At 38.7% G+C, this 23,895-nt stretch overlaps 1 protein-coding gene across 1 annotated transcript; it reads left to right on the forward strand.

Moving 5' to 3' along the window:
• Positions 1-12,546: 12,546 nt before the first annotated feature.
• LOC101037520 (olfactory receptor 4D10) lies at positions 12,547-13,472 on the forward strand. Its single transcript, XM_010335040.1, is given in 2 exon segments — positions 12,547-12,772; positions 12,775-13,472. Coding segments are annotated over 2 exon segments (924 nt in total).
• Positions 13,473-23,895: the final 10,423 nt, after the last annotated feature.

Here is a 23,895-nt window from a genome sequence, read left to right on the forward strand (position 1 = left end):
GCAGTCAGATGGAGAGTGAAAGTCCATCTGATTTAGTTTTCTCAAAATGCTAGCCTAAGAGTAACAGGTAGCTAGCTCTTCTTCCACCACTTCATTGTATATCTTGATAACCACTCAATTCTACTGAAGGGAGTAAACAAACAAAAAGAAGAAATGAGATTAAACAATGTGAGTTATCAGCTTGTGGACTGGGAAGAAGAAGGAGAAATAAGGTTGAAATCAATACTCTAAATGCTTTTATGGTGTTATCTGTGACTCATAGCAACACTTATCTCACTTTTAGCACCCGTAATATGAAAGTAACATTACTTGCTCACAAGGTTGTCAAAACAATAAAATGTGATCGATGCTGTGAGGATGATAGTTGTGAAGATTAGCACTGCTCCTGGCATTAATCCGGCATTCAATCAACATTCCCTATTACCTATCCCTTTATTCCTAAATGCGTATACATAGACTATATACATTTATTTCATATATGATTTCTCTGATGACTCTGCTATATTCAGTCAATTATTAAAATCATTTGGTTTTATATTTTAATTATAGAATCTTAAATATATTTCACCAATTAGTGAAAAGTGAAGAAATATTTTTAATTGTAAGCCAAATATATAAATGGACAAATTTACACATGGACCAAGTATTTCCTGTTCTAAAGTCTAGTCTACTGATTTACCTACTGAAATTTAAAAGATACTTGTATAGTTTGAGGACATATAAGCACAGAGACAATTTTTTTATGTTAACCTGAACTTCCTTTTTTTCTTTATACCCTCTTTACATTTCACCCTTGGGGCTTTTATGACTGGAATAAAACCATAGTTTTTGTTTATGTAAGGGTAGACAATTCAAGACAAGTCATGGTAGTTCAAGAAAACAAAACCTATCTGATAAATGCATTTTATGTTTTCATGGCCCATTTTTTGTTCCAGGAGAGAAAAGAAACACATTGTATTCAGGGTCATTTAGGAATAGCCACTGAGTCTGTGTTAGAATCCGCCTGTCTCTCAAGGGAAGGATTCTAAGAGAGTAGATATGTAAAGAAATAATGAATGCTCCTTCTCCCTCTATACTCACTTCAAATCCACCCTTCAACAGTAGTTCAAAAATTATCCCACATTGAAAAAAAGTTTTCCAAGGTACCAAACTGTTACAATGCATTAATATTTGGCCAAGAAAATCCTAGTAGTTGACATACATCTGTGATCCTCCCTGAGTCCTACAAGACAGAGATATCGAACCAAGACTCCTAATCAGCTTCCCCTGTAGCCCCAAGGGCCTAGAGTCACAGCTACTCATGGCAGGAGGATCGTTTGAGCCCAGGCATTGGCGACTAGCTGGGACAACACAGCAAGACCTTATTTACATACACACACACACACACACACACACACACACACACACACACACAGAGTTATTGGCCCCTTCAGGGAACTTTCTTAGCATTTTTCCTAATTGCTCCCTTACAAGGAAATTCAAAACAAAAACATGCAGTATATATTTCTATGTACTGAGGCCTTTTGAAGAGCCATACATTATTGTAATATACAAGTTTTGTTACTCCCCTGAGAACGAATTGTTGTCTCTTTGGGCATGCCAGGCTTTCACTGAGTATGAATGATTATATGACATTAGATGTTTCCAGATACCAATATTTTCCCAAAACTCAGAGAAACATAGAATAGGCAGATTCATGTCCATGTCTTCTGGGACCTTGAAAGAATTTGGAAAGCAGAGAAATATGGGCACCTTTATTTGGGGGAGGGGAGTGGCAGTGTATGCGCGTATGTGTGAACTTGCTTGCAGTAATAACTTGGAAACTGTTTAATAACTCCCACTGGAATTCTGACACTACAAGAAGAATGCCCATTCTATTTCAACACTTATATCCGATAAAATTTCCTTTGCTAATTCTCATATTAGGCCTGAGCCTGAGAGATTAGTGCACGCAGCAAGGACATTTGAGCCAGGCAGAAGAGCCAACAATTATGTAATTCTCTTAGTCTGCCTTTCCAACATGAAGGCTGAAGAGAAGACATTGAAATCTGGTATAATTTATCTTCAGAAGGACTTTATCTTCAAGCACCATATTTCCCCACCGTTATACAGGCTGAGGCCCAGCTACCCAGTCTCAGATGGTGTAAATTGATGGTTGGACACTGAAGGATTTAGGTAAGAATATTAAACTGTCAGAGTATGAGATATTATGGATTATACATGAATATGATGAGCATGAAAAATGTGTCAAGTGTATAAGATATGGCAAAAATAGTTGAAAACTTTAGCAACAGGAAACCAAAAAAATGGATGTTAAATATTGAGAAATGAAAATGTCTTCACAAAAAACCACTGTAATGGGTCAGCATGATAAAAGAGAAGGCAGTTTGTATTTGATTTTTTTAAAAAAAGACCAGGTGATGGCTCATGCCTGTGATCCTAGCACTTTGGGAGACTAAGATGAGTGGATTGCCTGAACTCAGCTGAGAGTTCAAGACCAGCTTGGCCAACATAGTGAAACCCCATCTCTATTAAAAAGACACAAAAAAGCAGCCAAGTATAGTGGCATACCCCTGTAGTCCCAGCTACTCAGGAGGCTGAGGCACAAGAATCACTTGAACCCAGGAGGCAGAGGTTGTAGTAAGCAGAGATCATGCCACTGCATTCCAGCCTGAGCAGCAGAATAAGACTCTGTCTCCAAAAACAAATTAAAGTAAAAATAAAAGAAAAAAGAAAAAGAAAAGAGCAGGTTTTGTTTCTGTTTATGGTTTGTCCATGAGGATCATGCAGCTCTTTCTAAAAAATAGGTGCTTCCTTACAAAAACACGACTTTAACCTCAAAGTCCCTTAACAACTGTGAAGGTTTCAAAGTCAGCTCCATATGCAGACTTTGACCATGATTCACTAGGTGTCGTTTCTCTTTGATTCTAAGACAGACTATTCCCAAAACCATTCACCCAGTGCTGAAGCCTTGGTTCCACTTGGTCAGTTCACACATGTTCACTGAAACAAAAATAAGCAAGCTGATTCAAAGAGAAGCTGTTCTTTCACAGAATAGCATTTTATATTTTGCAAATATCTTTATAAATAACCTTTCGTGATAGGCAGGAAAGATTCGGTTTTAGGAGAAAGGGAAGGAAACCAAGTTAACTGAATGTCTACTACTGTTTACAAACATGACCACATTTACTCCTTATGCTGCCTAACAAAGTATCAGTATTATACCAACTGATATTTGACAAACCTGACAAAAATAAGCAATGGGAAAAGGAACACCTGTTTCATAAATGGTGTTGGGAAAACTGGCCAGCCATGTGCAGAAAGCAGAAACTGGACCCCTTTCTGACACCTTACACTAAAATTAACTCCAGATGGATTAAAGACTTAAACATAAGACCTAATACCATAAAAACCCTAGAAGAAAATCTAGGCAAAACCATTCAGTACATAAGCATAGGCAAAGACTTCATGACTAAAACACCAAAAGCATTGACAACAAAAGCCAAAATAGACAAATGACATCTAATTAAACTCCAGAATTTCTGCACAGCAGAAGAAACAATTATTAGAGTGAACCAGCAACCAACAGAATGGGAAAAAAATTTGCAATCTACCCATATGACAAAGGGCTAATATCCAGAATCTACAAACAACTAAAACAGTTTACAAGAAAAACAAACAAACAAACCCATTCAAAAGCAGGTGAACGACATGAACAGACACTTTGCAAAAGAAGACATATATGAGGCTAACAAGCATATGAAAAAATGCTCATCATCACTGGTCATTAGATAAATGCAAATCAAAACCACATTTGGGATACCATCACACGCCAGTTAGAATGGCAATCATTAAAATATCTGGAAACAACAGATGCTGGAGAGGATGTGGAGAAATAGGAACACTTTTACACTGTTGACTGGGGTGTAAATTAGTTCAACCCTTGTGGAAGACAGTGTGGCAATTCCTTAAGGACCTAGAAGTAGAAATTCCATTTGACCCAGCAATCCCATTACTGGGTATATATCCAAAGGATTATATATTGTTCTATATAAAGACACATGCACATGTATGTTCATGTGGCACTGTTTACAGTAACAAAGACCTGGAACCAACCCAAATGCCCATCAATGATAGACTGGACAAGGAATATATGGCACATATACACTGTGGAATACTATACAGCCATAAAAAATGATGAGTTCATGTCCTCTGTAGGGATATGGCTGAAGCTGGAAACCATCATTCTCAGCAAACTGAAACAAGAACAGAAAATCAAACACTGCATTTTCTCACTCATAGGTGGGTGCTGAACAATGAGAACACACGGACACAGGGAGGGGAGCATTACACACTGGGGTCTGTTGTAGGGGACTAGGGGAGGGACAGCAGGGAATAGGAAGTTGGGGAGGGATAACATGGGGAGAAATGCCAGATATAGGTGGCGAGGGGATGGAGGCAGCAAAACCACACTGCCATGTATATACCTATGCAACAATCCTGCATGTTCTGCACATGTACCCCAGAACCTAAAGTGTAATAAAATATACATTTTTTTAAAAAAAGAATGATACAATGGACTTTGGGGACTTGGGGGGAAGAGTGGGATGGGGTGAGGGATAAAAGACTACAAATATGATGCAATGTATACTGCTTGGGTGGTGGGTGCACCAAAATCTCACAAATCGCCACTAAGGAACTTACTCATATAACCAAATACCTCCTGTACCCCAATAACTTATGAAAAAATTAAATAAATTAATTAATAAATTGGGCAAATTCTTCATAAGACACAAATTATCAAAGCTGACATAAGATTATTTTGTCTAAACAGCTCTATATCTATTCAAAAAATTGATTTTTATTTATCTTAACTTTGTAATTTATACATAATATATGAACATAGTTTTAGGGCATATGTGATAATTTAATATATTTATATAATTTATAAAGATTTAAAAAGTATACTTGGAATATCTGTCACCTTAAATATTTGTCTTTATGCTGCAACCATTTGGATTTTTCTCTTTCAGCTATTTTGAAATACACAATAGATTATTGTAAAATATAGTCACTCTACTGATCTAACACTAGGTCTTATTTCTTCTGTAAAACTGCATATCTGTCCTCATTAATCAAACGTTCTTCCCCCTATTTTTCCCTGCCTCTGATAACCATTAATCTACTCTCTATCTTCATGAGATCCACATTTTTAGCTCCCACGTATTAGTGAGATATGTGATACTTATCTTTCTGTGATTGTCTTATTTCATCTAATGATGTCCAGTTCTTTCTATGTCGCTGCAAATGACAGGATTTTATTCTTTCTATGGTCGAATAATATTTCACTGTGTATATTTACCATATTTTCTTTATCCATTCATCCATTAATAGACAATTATATCAATTCCATATTTTGGCTTTTATGAATAGTGCTGCAATAAACATGAGAGTACAGTTACCTCTTCAATATATTGATTTCCTCTCTTTTGGCTATATACCCAGCTGTGGAACTGCTGGATCAAAAGGTTGTTTGTCATTCTGGAAAGAGCAGGTGTGGGTTCTATGTAAAATTAAACCTTTCAATAAATTGAGTTAGACTAAAGTAAGTATTGCATTTATGTGCATGTTTTATTATCTTACACTGACTCATCTGTGTCCAAATTGAAAGAGTTCACAAAAGTAGAGTGTTGGAAACAGAAAAATATATATTCCCCAAATATCACTTAAGTTGTTTCTGTTTATATGAACATTTATTAAAACATCATGGTCATACTCAAGTGAGATGAACAGTAGTGTGTGTGTGGGGTGTGTGTGTATGTTGTGTGTGTTGCATGTGTGAAAAAAGCAAAAACATGCATCATGGGGCTAGATTCATTCTGTGTTTAATTAGAAACTGGACTAGTAGCAAATTACTTGAGGTCCAGTTCTCCTAGTTTTTTGGCAATCTAATTGAAACCCACAGGTAAATGATGTCCTCTGAGCCTTGCAAGCTGTAAAAATTGGACTCAAAGTCTCTCTGGCATAGCATTTGGCATGTATTAACAAAGTTCTTATTGAACTGTGGTTAAGGAGATATTGCCTCTAGAGGATTTGGACACCAACCAAAATGTACCCGTATGCGTCTGTGTATACACGCTCATGTTTTGGTAATATTTTAATAACTCCCATTGAAACTCCATCACCAACAGCGAAATCAGCCACTTGACTTCTACTCTGTCTTTCAATAATATTCTTTCCACTTCATAAATTAAGCATGAGCCTCAGAGATTTTAACATAAGTCAAGGACACAATGGAAGAACTTTTAAAGATGTGATTCCTTGAGTCTGACTTTTCTTTCCAAGAGTGAAGCAAAGACACTAAGATACTTAGCATTGCAAAGGGCTTAACCTTTAGACAAGATTTTCAAGAATTAATGTCAGTAGTCTTCTGTTATGCACTGTAACTAATAGCATCCAATATGTAGTTGGAGTTTTATGATCAAAGGAACTAGGTAAAGACAAACATCTAGCTAAGGTTAAGGTTATGCATAGTGAAATTGAGATGTTATTGATTATGTGTGACTAATTTCACTTTGAATATTTTCCAGGTATATCAAATGCTTCAGAGTAAAAATAATCATCTCAGTGACAGAAACAACAAAGGTGGGTGTTAAATATTGGAAAAATTGATATTGTGTTCAGAGAGATGCCAGAAATGTGATCTATTTGGTGTGAGAGGAGGCACCACGCATTCACTTGTGACCCTGAGTTGCTTACATGTGAGGTCACCTCAACCTAAGGTCAATGCAAAAAGGGCTTCCAGAGCCATTTTCTGCCAAACGCTTACTTTCAGAAAGACTTTTTCAAATGTTTTTGCAATACAAAGTTACGACCTATAATGACTGAACTTGGGGAAGAAATAAAATATTGTATCTTCCAACCTGTTTCCATACCTTCCATTTCATACATCCTTTCTTCACCCAACAAAGATTCATGCTATATTCCATATGAAAGACCAGATTAACACTAGTGAAAAAAAAAAAAAAAAAAATGCCAGGCGCGGTGGCTCAAGCCTGTAATCCCAGCACTTTGGGAGGCTGAGGCGGGTGGATCACGAGGTCAGGAGATCGAGACCATCCTGGTCAACACGGTGAAACCCCGTCTCTACTAAAAATACAAAAGATTAGCTGGGCATGGTGGTGCATGCCTGTAATCCCAGCTACTCAGGAGGCTGAGGCAGGAGAATTGCCAGAACCCAGGAGGCGGAGGTTGCGGTGAGCCGAGATCGCGCCATTGCACTCCAACCTGGGTAGCAAGAGCAAAACTCCGTCTCAAAAAAAAAAAAAAAACCCACTAGTGTAGACTTATCTAATGAGTGGTGATGAGAATTAAATAAAGTTTTTATACCACCGCACATGTACAAAAGGCTCAAATAGCGGATTTTGTTTCTGCCGAAAATGTTATCTCCTACCATATGTGCTATGTCACCCAAATCTTCTCTTACAATACATCTCACTTTTTATCATATGTCATGTTCACTTATTTGCATAAATCTTCCATTTCTGTTGGTCTGTAAACACTTTAGAAATGTGGCCCAACTTATCCTTATACATTTGAAGATTGCGATAAATGTCCACTAGTTATGTATAAGGTGGCACAAGTAATAATAATTATAAATTTGCTTTCAAATGATCGATGACAGCTGATAAACATAGGCATTATTCTAAAGATGACAATGACTCTCATTGCTGTGTGACCCCCTCCACCTACTAAGCTTTGATCCAAAGAGGGATAGAGCAGAAGAAAGTGTGATGACACAGTATCGGTGGCCTCCCAGAAGGGAGTCACTGTATTTTTCTCACCCCAACACTCAAGCAGGATCCATAACCTTCCATCACCATTTTCCAGAACACCCCACTGCATTTAATACTAGTTCATCGATCAGAGTTGAGAGTAAAGAAGTCAAAGGGCATTGTCCCCACCTGCCATGGATGAACATTTCAGGCTTTCCTATTCTGATTAGGAGAACACGGAGATCAGTAGGCTTAGACCATTTATTCACTAAACAAACAATACCTAGGCACCACTGAATGTAATATAAATCTTTTATTAATGAAGTTTCTATTACTAACAAAAATCTCCTTCCATTCCACACTTAATCCTTCTGTGCCAACTACACTGAATTTTCCAGTGTTCTCTATATAAGCATGTCATCTTCACCACTGACACATTTTTTAGGCTGTTTCCTTTGCATATACATCCTGCTTCTATTTCCTGAAAATTCATCTAAATTGAGGGAAAGTTTCCCCTCCTCTAGGAAGCCTTCCTGCACTAGTCCCAGCTAGAGCACTGTGTGTTTCCACAGCACTATATTGGTACCAGCATCATCTCCGATGTGTGATTATGTACTTACGTGTTTATATTTTCCATCAGAGTGGAAATTGCTCCAGAGTAAGACCTTTGCTATGCCGATGTGTATATTGCTAGTACTAGCAGAATCCTAGCCACACTCTAGGGATTACAAAATGTGTGCCAAAAGACTGAAGGATTCACCGGCTAAACAAAAGACTTCTCACTGGCCTAATAAATGGAGGGTCAGGAATGTAATCAAATCCAACATTAAGAAGTCAGGTTCGGAGAGAGATCCAAGATGGCTGATCACTAGCAGCTCGGGAATGTAGCTCCCAGTGAAAACGCAAAGAACGAGAGGACGCCACACCTTCACATGAATTCTTGTTGCTCAGGCACCAGGAGATTCCCAGCGGAGGAGCCCCACGAGTCGCCAGCGCAACTCTTGTGACCGGCGAGGCGGTTTTGCCGGCGCCTCAGAACGTCGGTTCTCGGTGCAGAGTCAGAAAAGCACCATCAATCTTAACGCCGCTGATTTAGTCGGTGCAGTGGGTTGCTCAGATTTCGGCGCTGAGAATCAGTAAGTTGGACGTCCACTCAGAAACCCAATTACAAAGACGGTAATTATAAAGACCACAGATGGATAAATCTACAACGAAGGGAAGAAAACAGTCAAAAAAGGCTGAGAATACCCAAGATCAGAACGCTGCTTCCTCAGCAGGGGATCCCAGTTCCTCATCAGCAACGAAACAAGGCTTGATGGAGAACGAGTGTGTTCCAATTACAGAAGCAGGCTTCAAAACGTGGATAATAAGAAACTTCTGTGAATTAAAAGAACTTGTTCTAACACAATCTAAAGAAACTAAGAACTTTGAAAAAAGGTTTGACGAAATGTCAACAAGAATACAAAATTTAGAGAGGAAAATAAGTGAATTGATGGAGCTGAAAAACACAATATGAGAACTACGTGAAGTATGCACAAGTTTTAACAGCCGAACTGATCAAGCAGAAGAAAGGATATCAGAGGTTGAAGACCAACTTAATGAAATAAAACTAGAAGACAAGATTAGAGAAAAAAGGATAAAAAGGAACGAGCAAAGTCTCCAAGAAATATGGGACTATGTGAAAAGACATAATCTACGCTTGATAGGTGTACCTGAATGTGACGAAGAGAATGAATCCAAGCTGGAAAATATGCTTCAGGATATTATTCAGGAAAATTTTCCCAACTTAGTAAGGCAGGACAATATTCAACTCCAGGTAATACAGAGAACACCACAAAGATATTCCTCAAGAAGAGCAACTCCAAGGCACATAATCGTCAGATTCACCAGGGTTGAAATGAAGGAGAAAATACTAAGGGCAGCCAGAGAGAAAGGTCAGGTTACCCACAAAGGGAAGCCTATCAGACTTACAGCAGATCTCTCACCAGAAACCCTACAAGCCAGAAGAGAGTGGGGACCAATATTCAACATCCTTAAAGAAAAGAATTTTCAACCAAGAATTTCACATCCAGCCAAACTAAGCTTCATAAGTGAAGGAAAAATAAAGTTTTTTGTGAACAAGCAAGCACTCAGAGAATTCATCACCACCAGGCCTGCTTTACAAGAGCTTCTGAAAGAACCACTACACATAGAAAGGAACAAACAGTATCAGCCTTTCTAAAAAATACCAAAAAGTAAAGAACATTAATATAATGAAGAATTTATATCAACTAATGGGCAAATGGCAGTATTAAACTCACATATATTATTATTAATTCTAAATTTAAATTGACTAAATTCCCCAATTCAAAGACAGACAGCCAATTTGGACAAAAAACTAAAACTGTATGCTGCATCCAGACCCATCCCACATTCAAGGATACACAAAGACTCAAAACAAAGGATGGAGAGAGACTTACCAACTAACCAGAGAGCAAAAATAAATAAATAAAAAGCAGAAGTTACAATTTTTGCCTCTGATAAAATAGTATTTAAAGCAACAAAGATCAAAAGAAGCAAAGAAGAACATTACATAATGATAAAAGAATCAATGCAACAACAAGAAGAGTTAAAGGTCCTAAATATATATGCACCCAATACAGGAATACCCAGACATACAAGACTTATAAAGAGACTTAGACTCCCACACAATAATAGTGGGAGACTTCAACATTAATATTAGACAGATCAATGAGACAGAAAATTAACAACGATATCCAGGACTTGAACTCAGATCTGGAACAAGTAAACGTAATTAACATTTATAGAACTCTCCACTTTACACAAAATATACACTCTTATCAGTACCACATCATATCAACTTAGAAGTTTAAACGAAATGTTGGTTGGCTCCTTGTTTGTTACTCTCTTCCCTCATTTTCTTTCATGTCTCCATTATTAAGGATAATTATAGGCATACCCATATTTAGACTGCATTCTAGCCCGGGCAACAAAGCAATACCTCTATTCTCTCTCCCTCTTCCTCTTTCTCTTTCTTCCTCTTCTTTATTCTTTTTCTTATTATTCTTTTTCTCTTTCTAAAAAAAAAAAAAAAAAGAAGTCAGGTTCCATGTTAATAACATCAATTTCTGCAGCACAATCTTATTGAAAGTGCTGCAGAGATGTGGAACACTGGGCGGAACCTATACCGATCCAAACTTACCTGAAAATTTTATAATTTTAAGTGAGCAGTGCATCTGAGGTTGTTTTTCTTCCGCCTTTACACTAAAGTAAATAGAAAGAAATAACTGATCAACTGAATTCTTAAACAATGATCATACGTTGTAACACATGCAATGTTGTAAGCTTTGGAGGTAAACAGAATCACATCTGAAGTCCGGTTCCACCCCTTACTACTGCTGTGAGTTTGAGAAAATGAGCCCACCTTTCTGAAGATCATTTCTTTATCTGTACGGGGAAATTTTTAAAGAAACCTTCTTTACAGGGATACATAAGAGAATAATTCACAAAACAGTTTATCTCTTGGGGTATGGGGATTGCAGGGACATCAAGGCTCTCTGGGTGGTTTTTTCCCAACCACATGCAGTTGGATCTACTGTCAGCAAAGACAGGAAAGGGGGTAGAAAAACAGGACAGGAGGTCAGACCTTTTAACAGAGCCTGAAATTCAGCATCAACATTCAGATCCCAGGGTCTATCCCTCACTCAGTATGCTTTTTTGTTTTCTTAGACAGGGTCTCACTCTGTCGCCCAGGCTGGAGTACGAGATGCAATCACAGCTCACTGCAGCCTGGACTTCTGGGGCTCAAGGGATCCTGCCACTTCAGCTTCCTAAGTAGCTGGGACCACAGGTGTGTGCCACCAGGCATGGCTATTTTTTTTTTTTTTTTTTTTTTTGTAGTGATAGAGTCTCCCTATGTTGCCTCACTCAATCTTGTATTCTCTCAAGTGAATCTTTCCCTTGAATCAGATTCCTGCCTCTCTGCTGACTCAAACTAATATTACCTATGCAGGATCTATCTAACACAAGGCAGAGTTGAGGAGTCAGAGCCACAGTATTCAGCTAGTTGATGGCAGAATCAAAACCAGGTGGAACCAATGCTCCAGTCTTCTCAATCCAGAGTTCTCTTCACTACATCCCACTTCCTCTCTCAGCAAGGAAATTCTTCCTTTGGGGAAAAAAAAAATCACCTTTCTGATTTTCAAAACTTCTGTTGGTTTCTAGCAAAATGTATTCCTGTGCAGGGCAAAAAAATTAAAACTGATAATAATAATAGTGACCATGAACCAGGAGTAGCCACAACATAAACAAAAACCTGGATGATGATACTTTCACTTATGTCTTTTGGCAAAGCCAGAACTTTTTAACCTCCAAAGCAGTATAAGTGGCAAGAAAAGATGAAAAGATGTCCTTAAAGCAGAATAAAGAGAAAAAAAGATTTATTACATTGGGAGTTTTGTACCAAAAACATCAAATTAAACTCGGGTAATTGATTTTTTAATGCACTACGTCACTACTTAACATATTTTCTTTCCCAAAATAGTTCTATAGGAGAAGACTTATTGAATGACTCTACATGTGATAATTTGATTTTATCACCAAACTAACTGTAATTTGAAAAACGTGAACAATGCAACAAATTGCCAAAACTACAACCACATGGGGAATTACTGCACTGCATTTTTTATGCTTAGGAAGACAACAAAATAAATATCTCAGTGCTTTCATATGACATGGCTTCAAACAAAAGAGAAAAAAAGAGGATGATTGAATGGAGATGAAAAACTGCACCAGAGTAAAAGAATTTATTTTCTTTGGCCTAACCCAGAATCAGGAAGCAAACTTGGTCCTATTTCTTTTTCTACTCTTGGTGTATGTGACGACTCTGCTGGGAAACCTCCTCATCATGGTCACTGTCACCTGTGAATCTCGCCTTCACACGCCCATGTATTTTTTGCTCCATAATTTATCTGTTGCTGATATCTGCTTCTCCTCCATCAGGTTCTGGTGGACCTTCTATCTGAGACAAAGACCATCTCCTTCAATGGTTGCTTCACTCAGATGTTTCTCTTCCATCTTATTGGAGGGGTAGATGTATTTTCCCTGTCTGTGATGGCATTGGATCGTTATGTGGCCATCACCAAGCCCCTGCACTATGTGACCATCATGAGTAGAGACCGTTGCATTGGGCTAACAGTGGCTGCCTGGGTGGGGGGCTTTGTCCACTCCGTCGTGCAGATCTCCCTGTTGCTCCCTCTCCCTTTCTGTGGACCCAATGTTCTCGACACTTTCTACTGCGATGTCCCCCAGCTCCTCAAACTCGCCAGTACAGACGTTTTCATACTTGAACTACTAATGATTTCCAACAATGGACTGCTCACCACACTGTGGTTTTTCCTGCTCTTGGTGTCCTACATGGTCATATTATCATTACTTAAGTCTCAAGCAGGGGAGGGCAGGCGGAAAGCCATCTCCACCTGCACCTCCCACATCACTGTGGTGACCCTGCATTTCGTGCCCTGCATCTATGTCTATGCCCGGCCCTTCACTGCCCTCCCCACAGATAAGGCCATCTCTGTCACCTTCACTGTCATCTCCCCTCTGCTCAACCCCTTGATCTACACTCTGAGGAACCATGAAATGAAATCAGCCATGAGGAGACTGAAGGAAAGACTTGTGCCTTCTGATAGAAAATAAAAAAAGAAAATCCTCAGCTCTTCATCACCAAGGTTATCTTACCTTATTTTTCTCATAAAGTCATATTCATATGTTTAAACATACTGTCAATAAATCAACTACACTTAGTAATAATTTTTCTATTTATCTTAGTAAGTAACTGATAAGCTTCTGGTCAGGAAGTGAGTCACACCCTCTAATTGAAAATAAACCATGCTGGGCGCGGTGGCTCAAGCCTGTAATCCCAGCACTTTGGGAGGCTGAGGCGGTGGATCACGCGGTCAAGAGATCGAGACCATCCTGGTCAACATGGTGAAACCCCGTCTCTACTAAAAATACAAAACATTAGCTGGGCATGGTGGCGCGTGCCTGTAATCCCAGCTACTCAGGAGGCTGAGGCAGGAGAATTGCTTGAACCCAGGAGGCGGAGGTTGCGGTGAGCCGAGATCGCGCCATTGCACTCCAGCCTGGGTAACAAGAGCAAAACTCCATCTCAAAAAAAAAAAAGAAAAGAAAAGAAAAGAAAAAAAGAAAATAAAACAGAGCTTCCTCCTCTTCACCACCAAAATTTTGTTTTGTGATTTTTCTTCCATGGACTCCAAGTTCTGAAGATGTTGTCTACTGAGTTGGATATGTTTATTTAGCGATTGCTAAGTATTTGTTTTATTTTCTTAACACATAAAATTACAGTATGTATATACCTAGCAAATGTATATTATATATGGTAAAGCTTCTTATCTGCATTTAGTTGACATAAATATTAATAATTTAAACAGAGCTTTTATGATTCAGAGAAAAGAGGGAAAATTGTTACCAAATGTATGTATGATTTTGCAGCCCAATTCTTTTTTTTTTTTTATTGCATTTTAGGTTTTGGGGTACATGTGAAGAATATGCAAGATTGTTGCATAGGTACACACATGGCAGTGTGGTTTGCTGCCTTCAGGTGAGGGGAATGAATGCAGTCCAATTCTTAAAGAAAAATTAAGCCAAGTGCATACAGACATTATCATTACCTTTCTGCTCCTATTACAGTAAAGGAAGATGTGGGGTGTATCTCAAACATAGCAGAGTTTGGAGACTGACTTTCTGTATAATTTTCATAAGGTATATGGTAAATTATCATTATGATGGGCAAGGTACCTTGCCCTTCCTTGAACCCCCAGCTCACTGGCCACCCTACTGCCTTTCCTTGGCACTCTGTGCTTAGGGTTAGCATTGCACTCAGGACTCTATTTTGAAATTTCCTATGTTCTTGTCTCTCTCTCACGCTGGGCAGTGACTTCCCCAGGAATAGGGATTATGTTTTATTTGCTGTCACAGAAGCTGAAACATAGTAAGACTTCAACAATATGTTGCTGAATAAATAGCTCAATGATTGAATATTGTCACTTACTTGATATACTCTGTAGACAGTGAATTTCTACAAATGACAAAAACACACAAAGCTACTTTAAGCTATGCACATACGTGCATAAAGCTTGGAAGAAAGTGAAAATGGTTATTTTACACAATTCTGCGATTATGTTTTTAGCTGTTCACTTAATATTTTTATAGGTATCAGGAGTTCATATTGAAACTGGAATTCTTTCTGTATCTGGTACCAATCTTGCTCCACAACCGAGACATGCAAGAAACACAACATTTTAAAATTTTCTATAACTTTATTTCTGTTTCAAGCTTCCATTCAATTGTGGTGGTTGGAAATTTAATCTTTCATTACGAAGTTCCCTTAAGGGTTTCTGAGTTTCAGAGAAAGAGAGTAGAAAATAGGGACAAAAGGTGATACATCATTATGTAAAGGTAGAGTCTTTCCTCAACCAATAGTGGCAGCATACATGAACTAAATACAATTGTCTCTGCCTCTCATGTTCACAAGCAAGAAGAATCTGCTAACATATTAAGATTAAAAAAAATGTGATTATCTCAGTAAATATAGAAAAGCATTTGATAATATTCAACACCAATTTATGGCCAAAACTCACAAATAAATGAAGAAAATAAGCATTCTTTCTTAACCTAATAAAAAGTCAATATAAATATTACAACAAATTATATGTTATGGTGAAATGGAAGCAATCCATTTAAGCGCTACCTTATATACCCACTCCAATCAGTGTTCTACTTTTCACAAGAGAGACACAGAAAAACTTTGAATTCAATTTCTGATGTACTTCAGGACATTGAACAATTATGTATTTGACTTCTATGAGGTCAGCCCTATGGCAATAAGAAATACATAAGTAGCTGAAGACTTGCATAAAAACTCTATGGGGCTAGGCATGGTGGCTCACACCTATAATTGCAGCACTTTGGAAGGACAAAGCAGGTGGATCACTTGAGGTCAAGCATTCAAGACCAGCCTGGACAACATGGTAAAAACCTTGGCTCTACTAAAAATACAAAAATTTGCCAAGTCATGGTGGCACACACCTGTAATCCCAGCTACTCAGGAAGCTGAGGCACAAGAATCACTTGAGACCAGGAGGCAGAAGCTGCAGTAAGCAGAGATTGTGCCACTGCACTCCAGCCTTGGTGACAAAGTGAGACTCTTAAAGATAAAAATATGTAAATAAATAAAATAAATTTTAAAAGCTCTCTGGTTCTCAGACTTCACCTCTAGTTGAGCATATAAACCACTTGTCATTTCTTAAGTGTAACTTACTTAATGTAGTTAGGAGTAGCCACCCTTCTTCCACAGTCCCTGTAGTGCTACAGGAGTCACCTCATGATCCAAGGCACCTGTTTCACTAAGAAAATTGTCAATTTCAATAACATGTGACAATTTGGTTAGTTATAATGCTTTTTTATGCCATAGAGTGCCAGAATCTTATTTCCCATAGATAGAGAATTGAGCATGATGTTCACCAACAAGGACATTCCAAGTTATCTCAGAATCTCATCTTTGAGGGTCTGCTTTTGGCTACCACTTCTGTTAACAAATATTTTACCAATCAGGGTCAAGTAAAGACAACAGAAACCACATCAGTTGTTTATCAAAAGAGTTTATCACAAAAAAATTTAAATATAAAACTGCAATGTGAGGCAAAAAAAAAAGAAAGAAAAGAATGGGAAAGTAAATATACTGTTGTAAGGTTCATATTTAACATGATGTGATTTCATCTGAAGGCCATCTGATGTGAGTTAAAGATGCATATTGTAAGTCCTAGAGTAATCACTAAAGAATAAAACTGCAAGGTACAGATAATAAGCCAATAAACAAAATAAAATAAAACACTAAAAATATCACATTATTCCAAAAGAAGGCAGAAAAATAAGAAAAGGAAGCAAAGAATAGATGGGGAAAATTTTTTAATAAAAGCAAAATGAGCCAGATGTGGTGGCTCACACCTGTAATCCCAACACTTTGGGAGGCCAAGGTGAGTGGATCACTAAAACTCAGGAGTTTGAGACCAGCTTGGCCAACATAATGAAACACTGTATCCACTGAAAATAAAAAAATTAGCTGGGCATGGTGGAATGCATCTATAATCTCAGCTACTTTGGAGGCTGAAGCAGGAGAATTGCTTGAACCTGGGAGGCAGAGGTTGCAGTGAGCTGCAATTGTACCACTGGACTCCAGCCTGGGTGAAAAGTGAGATTCCACCTCAAAAAAAAAAAGAAAGAAAGAAAGAAAAAAATCAAAATGGTAGCTGTAAGCACAACTATATTCAAAACTACAGTAAAGATTTCAAGCAACCAAGGTGAGAAGGTAAACACGAACCATGTGATAATGGATTAGTGTTGGAGACGTCAGTTTAAAAGCTGCAGTAGCTCACATCTGTAATCCCAGCACGTTGGGAAGGAAGGGGGAAGGACTACTTGGGACCAGGAGTTCAAGACCAGCCTGGACAATATGTAAGACACTGTCTTTACAAAACGTTTTTTAAATATTAGCAAGGGGTAGCAGCACACACCAGTGGTCCCAGCCCAGGGGGTCAAGGCTACAAAGAGCTGTGTTCCTGCCACTGCACTCCAGCCTGGGTGACAGAGCAAGACCTAGTATCAAAACAAAAACAAAAACAAAATGAAATAATATTTAGTTTAATATAAGGACAGATATATGATGACAGATATATTAATATTTATAGATATGTATATATGTATGTATGTGAGATGTGTTTCTTACCACCCGTGGAAGTCTGACCTGCAGACCCTGACTCAACAACTGATGAATGAATGCACTCTCACATGGTTACAGTGTTTCAAGTGGGCTAGGGATGGTTGTTGGCTGCTTTCACAGGGCAAAACGCAACCAATCAACCCAGACGCTCTATTTCTCCACACTTTTATTTACAACAGAGGTTTTAAGTTACCTTAACTTCCTGTTACCTTTTGACATAACCTGTTAAACACTGGCCTTGTTGATATTCCAAAAACATATGCCCCTCACCTTAATATCCTTTTTTTAGGAAGAATCAACATCGTGAAAATGGTCATACTGCCCAAAGTAATTTACAGATTCAATGCTATTCCCATCAAGCTACCAATGACCTTCTTCACAGAACTGGAAAAAAACACCTTAATATATATGCACCCAATACAGGAGATCTAATTAAATTTAAGAACTTCTGCACAGCAAAAGAAAGTATCACTAGAGTGAACTGCTAGCCAACAGTATGGGAAAAAAATTTCTGCAACCTACTCATCTGACAAAGGGCTAATATCCAGAATCTACAAAGAACTTCATATGGAACCAAAAGAGAGCCCGCATAGCCAAGTCAATTCTAAGCAAAAAGAACAAAGCAGGAGGCATCACATACTGGACTTCAAACTATACTACAAGGCTACAGTAATCAAAACAGCATGGTACTGGTACCAAAACAGAGATATAGACCAATGGAACAGAATACAGGCCTCAGAGGAAATACAACATACCCACAACCATCTAATCTTCGACAAACCTGACGAAAACAAGCAATGGGGAAAGGATTCCCTGTTTAATAAATGGTGTTGGGAAAACTGGCTAGCCATGTGTAGAAAGCAGAAACAGGACCCCTTCCTGACACCTTACACCAAAATTAACTCCAGATGGATTAAAGACTTAAACATCAGACCTAACACCATAAAAACCCTAGAAAAAAATCTAGGCAAAACCATTCAGGACATAGGTGTAGGCAAGGACTTCATGACCAAAACGCCAAAAGCAATGGCAACAAAAGCCAAAATAGACAAATGGGACCTAATCAAACTCCACAGCTTCTGCACAGCAAAAGAAACAGTCAGTAGAGTGAATCGGCAACCAACAGAATGGGAAAAAATTTTTACAGTCTACCCATCTGACAAGGGGCTGATATCCAGAATTTACAAAGAACTAAAACAGATCTACAAGAAAACAAACAAGCCCATTCAAAAATGGGCGAAGGATATGAACAGACACTTTACAAAAGAAGACATACAGGAGGCCAACAAACATATGAAAAAATGCTCATCATCACTGGTCATTAGAGAAATGCAAATCAAAATACATTGAGATACCATCTCACACCGGTTAGAATGGCGATCATTAAAAAATCTGGAAACAACAGATGCTGGAGATGATGTGGAGAAATAGGAACACTTACACTGTTGGTGGGAATGTAAATTAATTCAACCATTGTGGAAGACAGTGTGGCGATTTCTCAAGGACCTAAAAATAGAAATCCCATTTGACCCAGCAATCCCATTACTGGGTATATATCCAAAGGATTATAAATCATTCTACTATAAGGACACATGCACACGAATGTTCATTGCAGCACTGTTTACAATAGCAAAGACCTGGAACCAACCCAAATGCCCAACGATGATAGACTGGATAGGGAAAATGTGGTACATATACACCATGGAATATTACACAGCCACCAAAAACAATGAGTTCACGTCCTTTGTAGGGACATGGATGAACCTGGAAACCATCATTCTCAGCAAACTGACACAAGAGCAGAAAATCAAACACCGCATATTCTCACTCATAGGTGGGTGTTGAACAATGAGAACACATGGACACAGGGAGGGGAGCACTACACACTGGGGTCCGTTGGGGGGAAATGGGGGAGGGACGGGGGATGGGGAGGTGGTAATAGATAGCATGGGGAGAAATGACAGATACAGGTGAGGGGATGGAAGGCAGTAAATCACACTGCCAAGTGTGTACCTATGCAACAATTTTGCATGTTCATCACATGTACCCCAAAACCTAAAATGCAATAAAAAATAAAAAATAAATCACATTTGAAGTGAGGTTCCATCACTTAATTCTGTGGTGAGTTTGGGAGAATGAACTCGCCTTTCTGAACATCATTTCTTTATCTGTAAGGAAGAAATAAAAAACTCTTCTTCATAAGAATAAATAAGAGAACCGTTCAGAAAACATTTTAACTTTTGGGGTATGAAAAAATAGAGGGGGATGATGACCCTCCAACTGGTTTTCTCCCAACCACCTACAAATGGACCTACTGCTGGTGGAGACAGGAAAGGAGGAGGAACAGGACAGGAGAAAAAAGTAGATTCCCAGTTGGTTTCTGCCTTTCGACAGAGCCTGAAGTGGGCCATCAACATTAAGACCCCAGGGTCAGCCTTGTAACCTCTTAAATGAATCTCCTCCTTAGCTCAGATCCCTCCTCTTCCCTGCTGGCTCAAACTGATGATGTCCACACCGAATCCATCTGACAGAGTCCAGAGCTGAAGAGTCAGAGCCCCAATCATTCAGCTAGTTGTTGGCAGAATAAGGACCAGATGAAAGCAATGCTCCAATCTCCCCAATCCAGAGCCCTCTTCACTACGTCCCACTGACTCTCTCAGCAGGAAAATTCTTCCTTTTGTGAAAAAGCTAATCACCTTTCAGATTTACAAAACCATTGGAGGTTCTCATCAAAATGTGTTCCTGCACAGGGTAGAAAACTAACTGATAATAATAGTAGTATTAATACTACAGCATCAGCTAAAACAAAATAAGAACCAGTTGATGGTCCTTGCACTTCTTATATCTAGAAAAATCAGAACCTTTTGACCTCCATAGCAGTGTAAGTAACAAGATGAGATAAAAATATTTTCTTAAAATAAACAAAAAACAAAATTATTACAATAGCGTATTTTAATCCTATTCATTCTCAAAATACCACATGGTTCCACTTCTAAAATAGTCAAATTCGTTGAAACTGAAAGTAGAATGGTAGTTGCCAGGGGCTGATGGGAGAGGGAACGGGGAGTTGTTGGTCAATAGGTATAAAGTTTCACTTATACAAGATATATAAGTCCTAGAAAATTGCTGTACAACATTCCACCTATAGTTAACAATCCACTACTGTACACTTAAAAATTGTTAAAAGAATAGATCTAGTGTTAACTGTTTTTACCACAATCAAAAGCATTAATTATATTCTTTGAGATTTGTTTTAACATGTTGTTTCAAATCTGTTTCCTAATAGCAAATTTAACATATTTTCAAATAAATATCAAGCAAAAAAATCTGATTAGTGTAAAGTAGTGACAAGGAGACGTTAACTAAGTGAAATTCTAGGCTGCAATTTTAAGAAATCTGACAGAAAACAACCAAGAGCTAGGAAATTGATCCAGGGCACAGCAATATTGCAATAAGAAATAGGACAGCATCCTCTTTAGTAACATAAGACTCTCTTGAAGTCAACAGAATATTAGCTAATATTACTATTAAGTGCCTAGACTATAAGTTTCCTAATGGCTGGAACTACATCTTACTTATTCTTGTATTTAACAGTTCACAGTTCTTGACAACCAATAAGTTTGCATGCACCATTTTTGAAAACACATGCCCCGCAAATACACTCTACTCACTAATTGATTTCTAATTATTTTTTAGTCTACTAATAAGAAACACATAACTTTAAAACATTCTGATTAGCAGGCCATTATAACGTAAAAAGATGGCAGATAATAGACAAGTCTTTCTCATGCAGAATAATTCCAAATAATGTATGTAGATTCTCCACCCTCAAGGATGTGGAGCATAACTCCCAGTTCTTTTGTTTTGTTTTGTTTTTAATTGAGACACAATCTCACTCTCTTGCCCACGCTGGAGGGCATTGCTGCATCTTGGCTTACTGTAGCCTCAACCTCGTAGGCTCAGGCAATCCTCCCACCTCAGACCCACAAGTAGCTGGGGCTATTGGCAGGTGCCATCATGCCCAACTAATTGTATTTTTAGTAGAGACAGGGTTTCACCATGTTTTAAGACTAGTCTTAAACTTTAGTCTTTCACTAGTTTAAGACTAAACTCCTGGGCTCAAGCAGTCCTCCTGACTTGGCCTCCCAAATTGCTGGGATTACAGGCACAAGCCACCACACCCGGCCCCAACTCTCTAAGTATGAGTTATAAATAATGTCATCAGTGATCAATCATGTTAATAGTATGTATCCTGATATGGTTTGACTATGTCCTCACACAAATCTCATCTTGAATTATAGCTCCCATAATTCCCATGTGTTGTGGGAGGGATCCGATGGGAGACATTTGAATCATGGGGGCAGTTTCCCCCTTGCTGTTCTCATGGTAGTGAATAAGTCTCATGAGATCTTACGGTTTTATAAGGGGTTTCCCCTTTTGCTTGGTTCTCATTCCCTCTTCCCTGCCACCATGTAAGATGTGACTTGGTCCCCCTTGCCTTTCACCATGATTGTGAGGTTTTCCCGGCCATGTGGAACTCTGAATCAATTAAACTTCTTTCCTTTATAAGTACCCTGTCTCGGGTATGTGTTTATCAGGAGCACAAAAATAGACTAACACATACCATTTGATATGATGTGATGAGAGTGGCATTTGGCCTCTGTGGTCTTTCTCCCAGACATCTGCAACCCATTTCTAACCACGAGAAAATCACCAGAATAGGCCAAATTGAAGGACATTGTGTAACAGCAGTTCTCAACCTTTTTGGCACCATGGGCTGGTTTCGCAGAGGAGAATTTTTCCACAGACAAAGGTGGCGGAGATGGTTTTGGGATGATTCAGTGCATTACATTTACCATGCACTTTATCTCTATTATTATTACATGTAATATATAATGAAATAATTATACAACTCACCATAATGTAGAATCAGTGGGAGCCCTGAACTTGTTTTTTTTTTTGCAACTAGATGGTCCCATCTGAGGGAGATGGGAGACGGTGACAGATCATCAGGCATTAGAGTCTTGGAAGGAACATGCAACCTAGATCCCTCATATGCACAGTTCACAGTAGTGTTCCCACTCCTGTAAGAACCTAATGCCCCTGCTGATCTGACAGGAGGTGGAGCTCAGGCAGTAATGCTAGCAATGAGGAGTCGCTGTAAATACAGATAAAGCTTCTCTCACTGGTTCACCTGCCACTCACCTCCTGCTGTGTGGCCTGGTTTCTAACAGGGCAAAAGCTGGTAACAGATCATGGCCTGGTGGTTGCGGCCTCCTGTTGTATAAACCACCTGACAAGGACTCTTCAGTACTGTCAAGGTCATCAAAAACAAGGGACACAATGGGAGCCAGTATGGCCAATATTCCATTTCTAGAAGCTTAAGGCTGTAGATTTTAAAGATGGTCAAACAATGTGGCTAGCTATTGAATAGAATCACATTTCTCACTGTGTGGTCATCTTAGTGTCTCATTTCATTTGACTTTATTTTATTTTTTAGTATAGACAGCCAACCATGCTGCTCTATCCTGTGCCTGCTTCAACCTTTTCCCAAACTGGGGATCCCAGTCAATAAAGTAAGTGGTGAGATCTGGAGAAAGAATGAGCCATCTCCCAAACTTTCATGCCCCTGTGCTGTCAGTTACTAGAGGTTCCATTTCCAGTTCCCTTTGTGTAAGTCGTTAGACTTGGAAATAGTAGGATGGAAGACCAGACAGCGAATCCAATCTCCTTGTCAGCTCCAAGTTTCTCTGCACCATGTACACTCATGGGAAGGGTGCCCTCTGATTACCAAAAACAGCACTTTTGGAGTTTTCTTAGGAATACAGCTTGACATATTTCAACATAACCTTTCTTCCTTTTGGAGCCAGAAGATAAGGAGATTCACTTTTCAGTTGCCTCTGGAAAATTTTAGGCTCTAGGCAAAATGCATGTTCCTAAGCATATGTGTCTGAGTGACTTCTTAATTATTCCCCCTGAAACAACCTCACCATCAGCAGAATTTTTCCACAACCACATCCAACTAAAATCCCTCTGATAATTCTCACACTAGTTCTGGGATTAAGGAACTGGTAAATATGACGGGACACTGTGAATCAGTGTGAAAGAGCCAAGAAAATATTATTCCCAAGTCCTCTCCACATTAAGATAGAAGAGACACCATTGAAATAACTGGTCTTCAGAAGGGTGTTGAGCAGAGTTTTCTGAAGTGGTATGATTCCCAAGGTTCATGTGAACATTATTTAAAATGTTGGAGTTCTTGGAAGAAGGTTGCAGATTTTAGGTAAAAAATCAAAGAGTATGTGTGTGTGTGTGTGTGTG

Source organism: Saimiri boliviensis, chromosome 6, assembly GCF_048565385.1.
Source record: "Saimiri boliviensis isolate mSaiBol1 chromosome 6, mSaiBol1.pri, whole genome shotgun sequence".
Lineage (NCBI taxonomy): Eukaryota > Metazoa > Chordata > Mammalia > Primates > Cebidae > Saimiri > Saimiri boliviensis.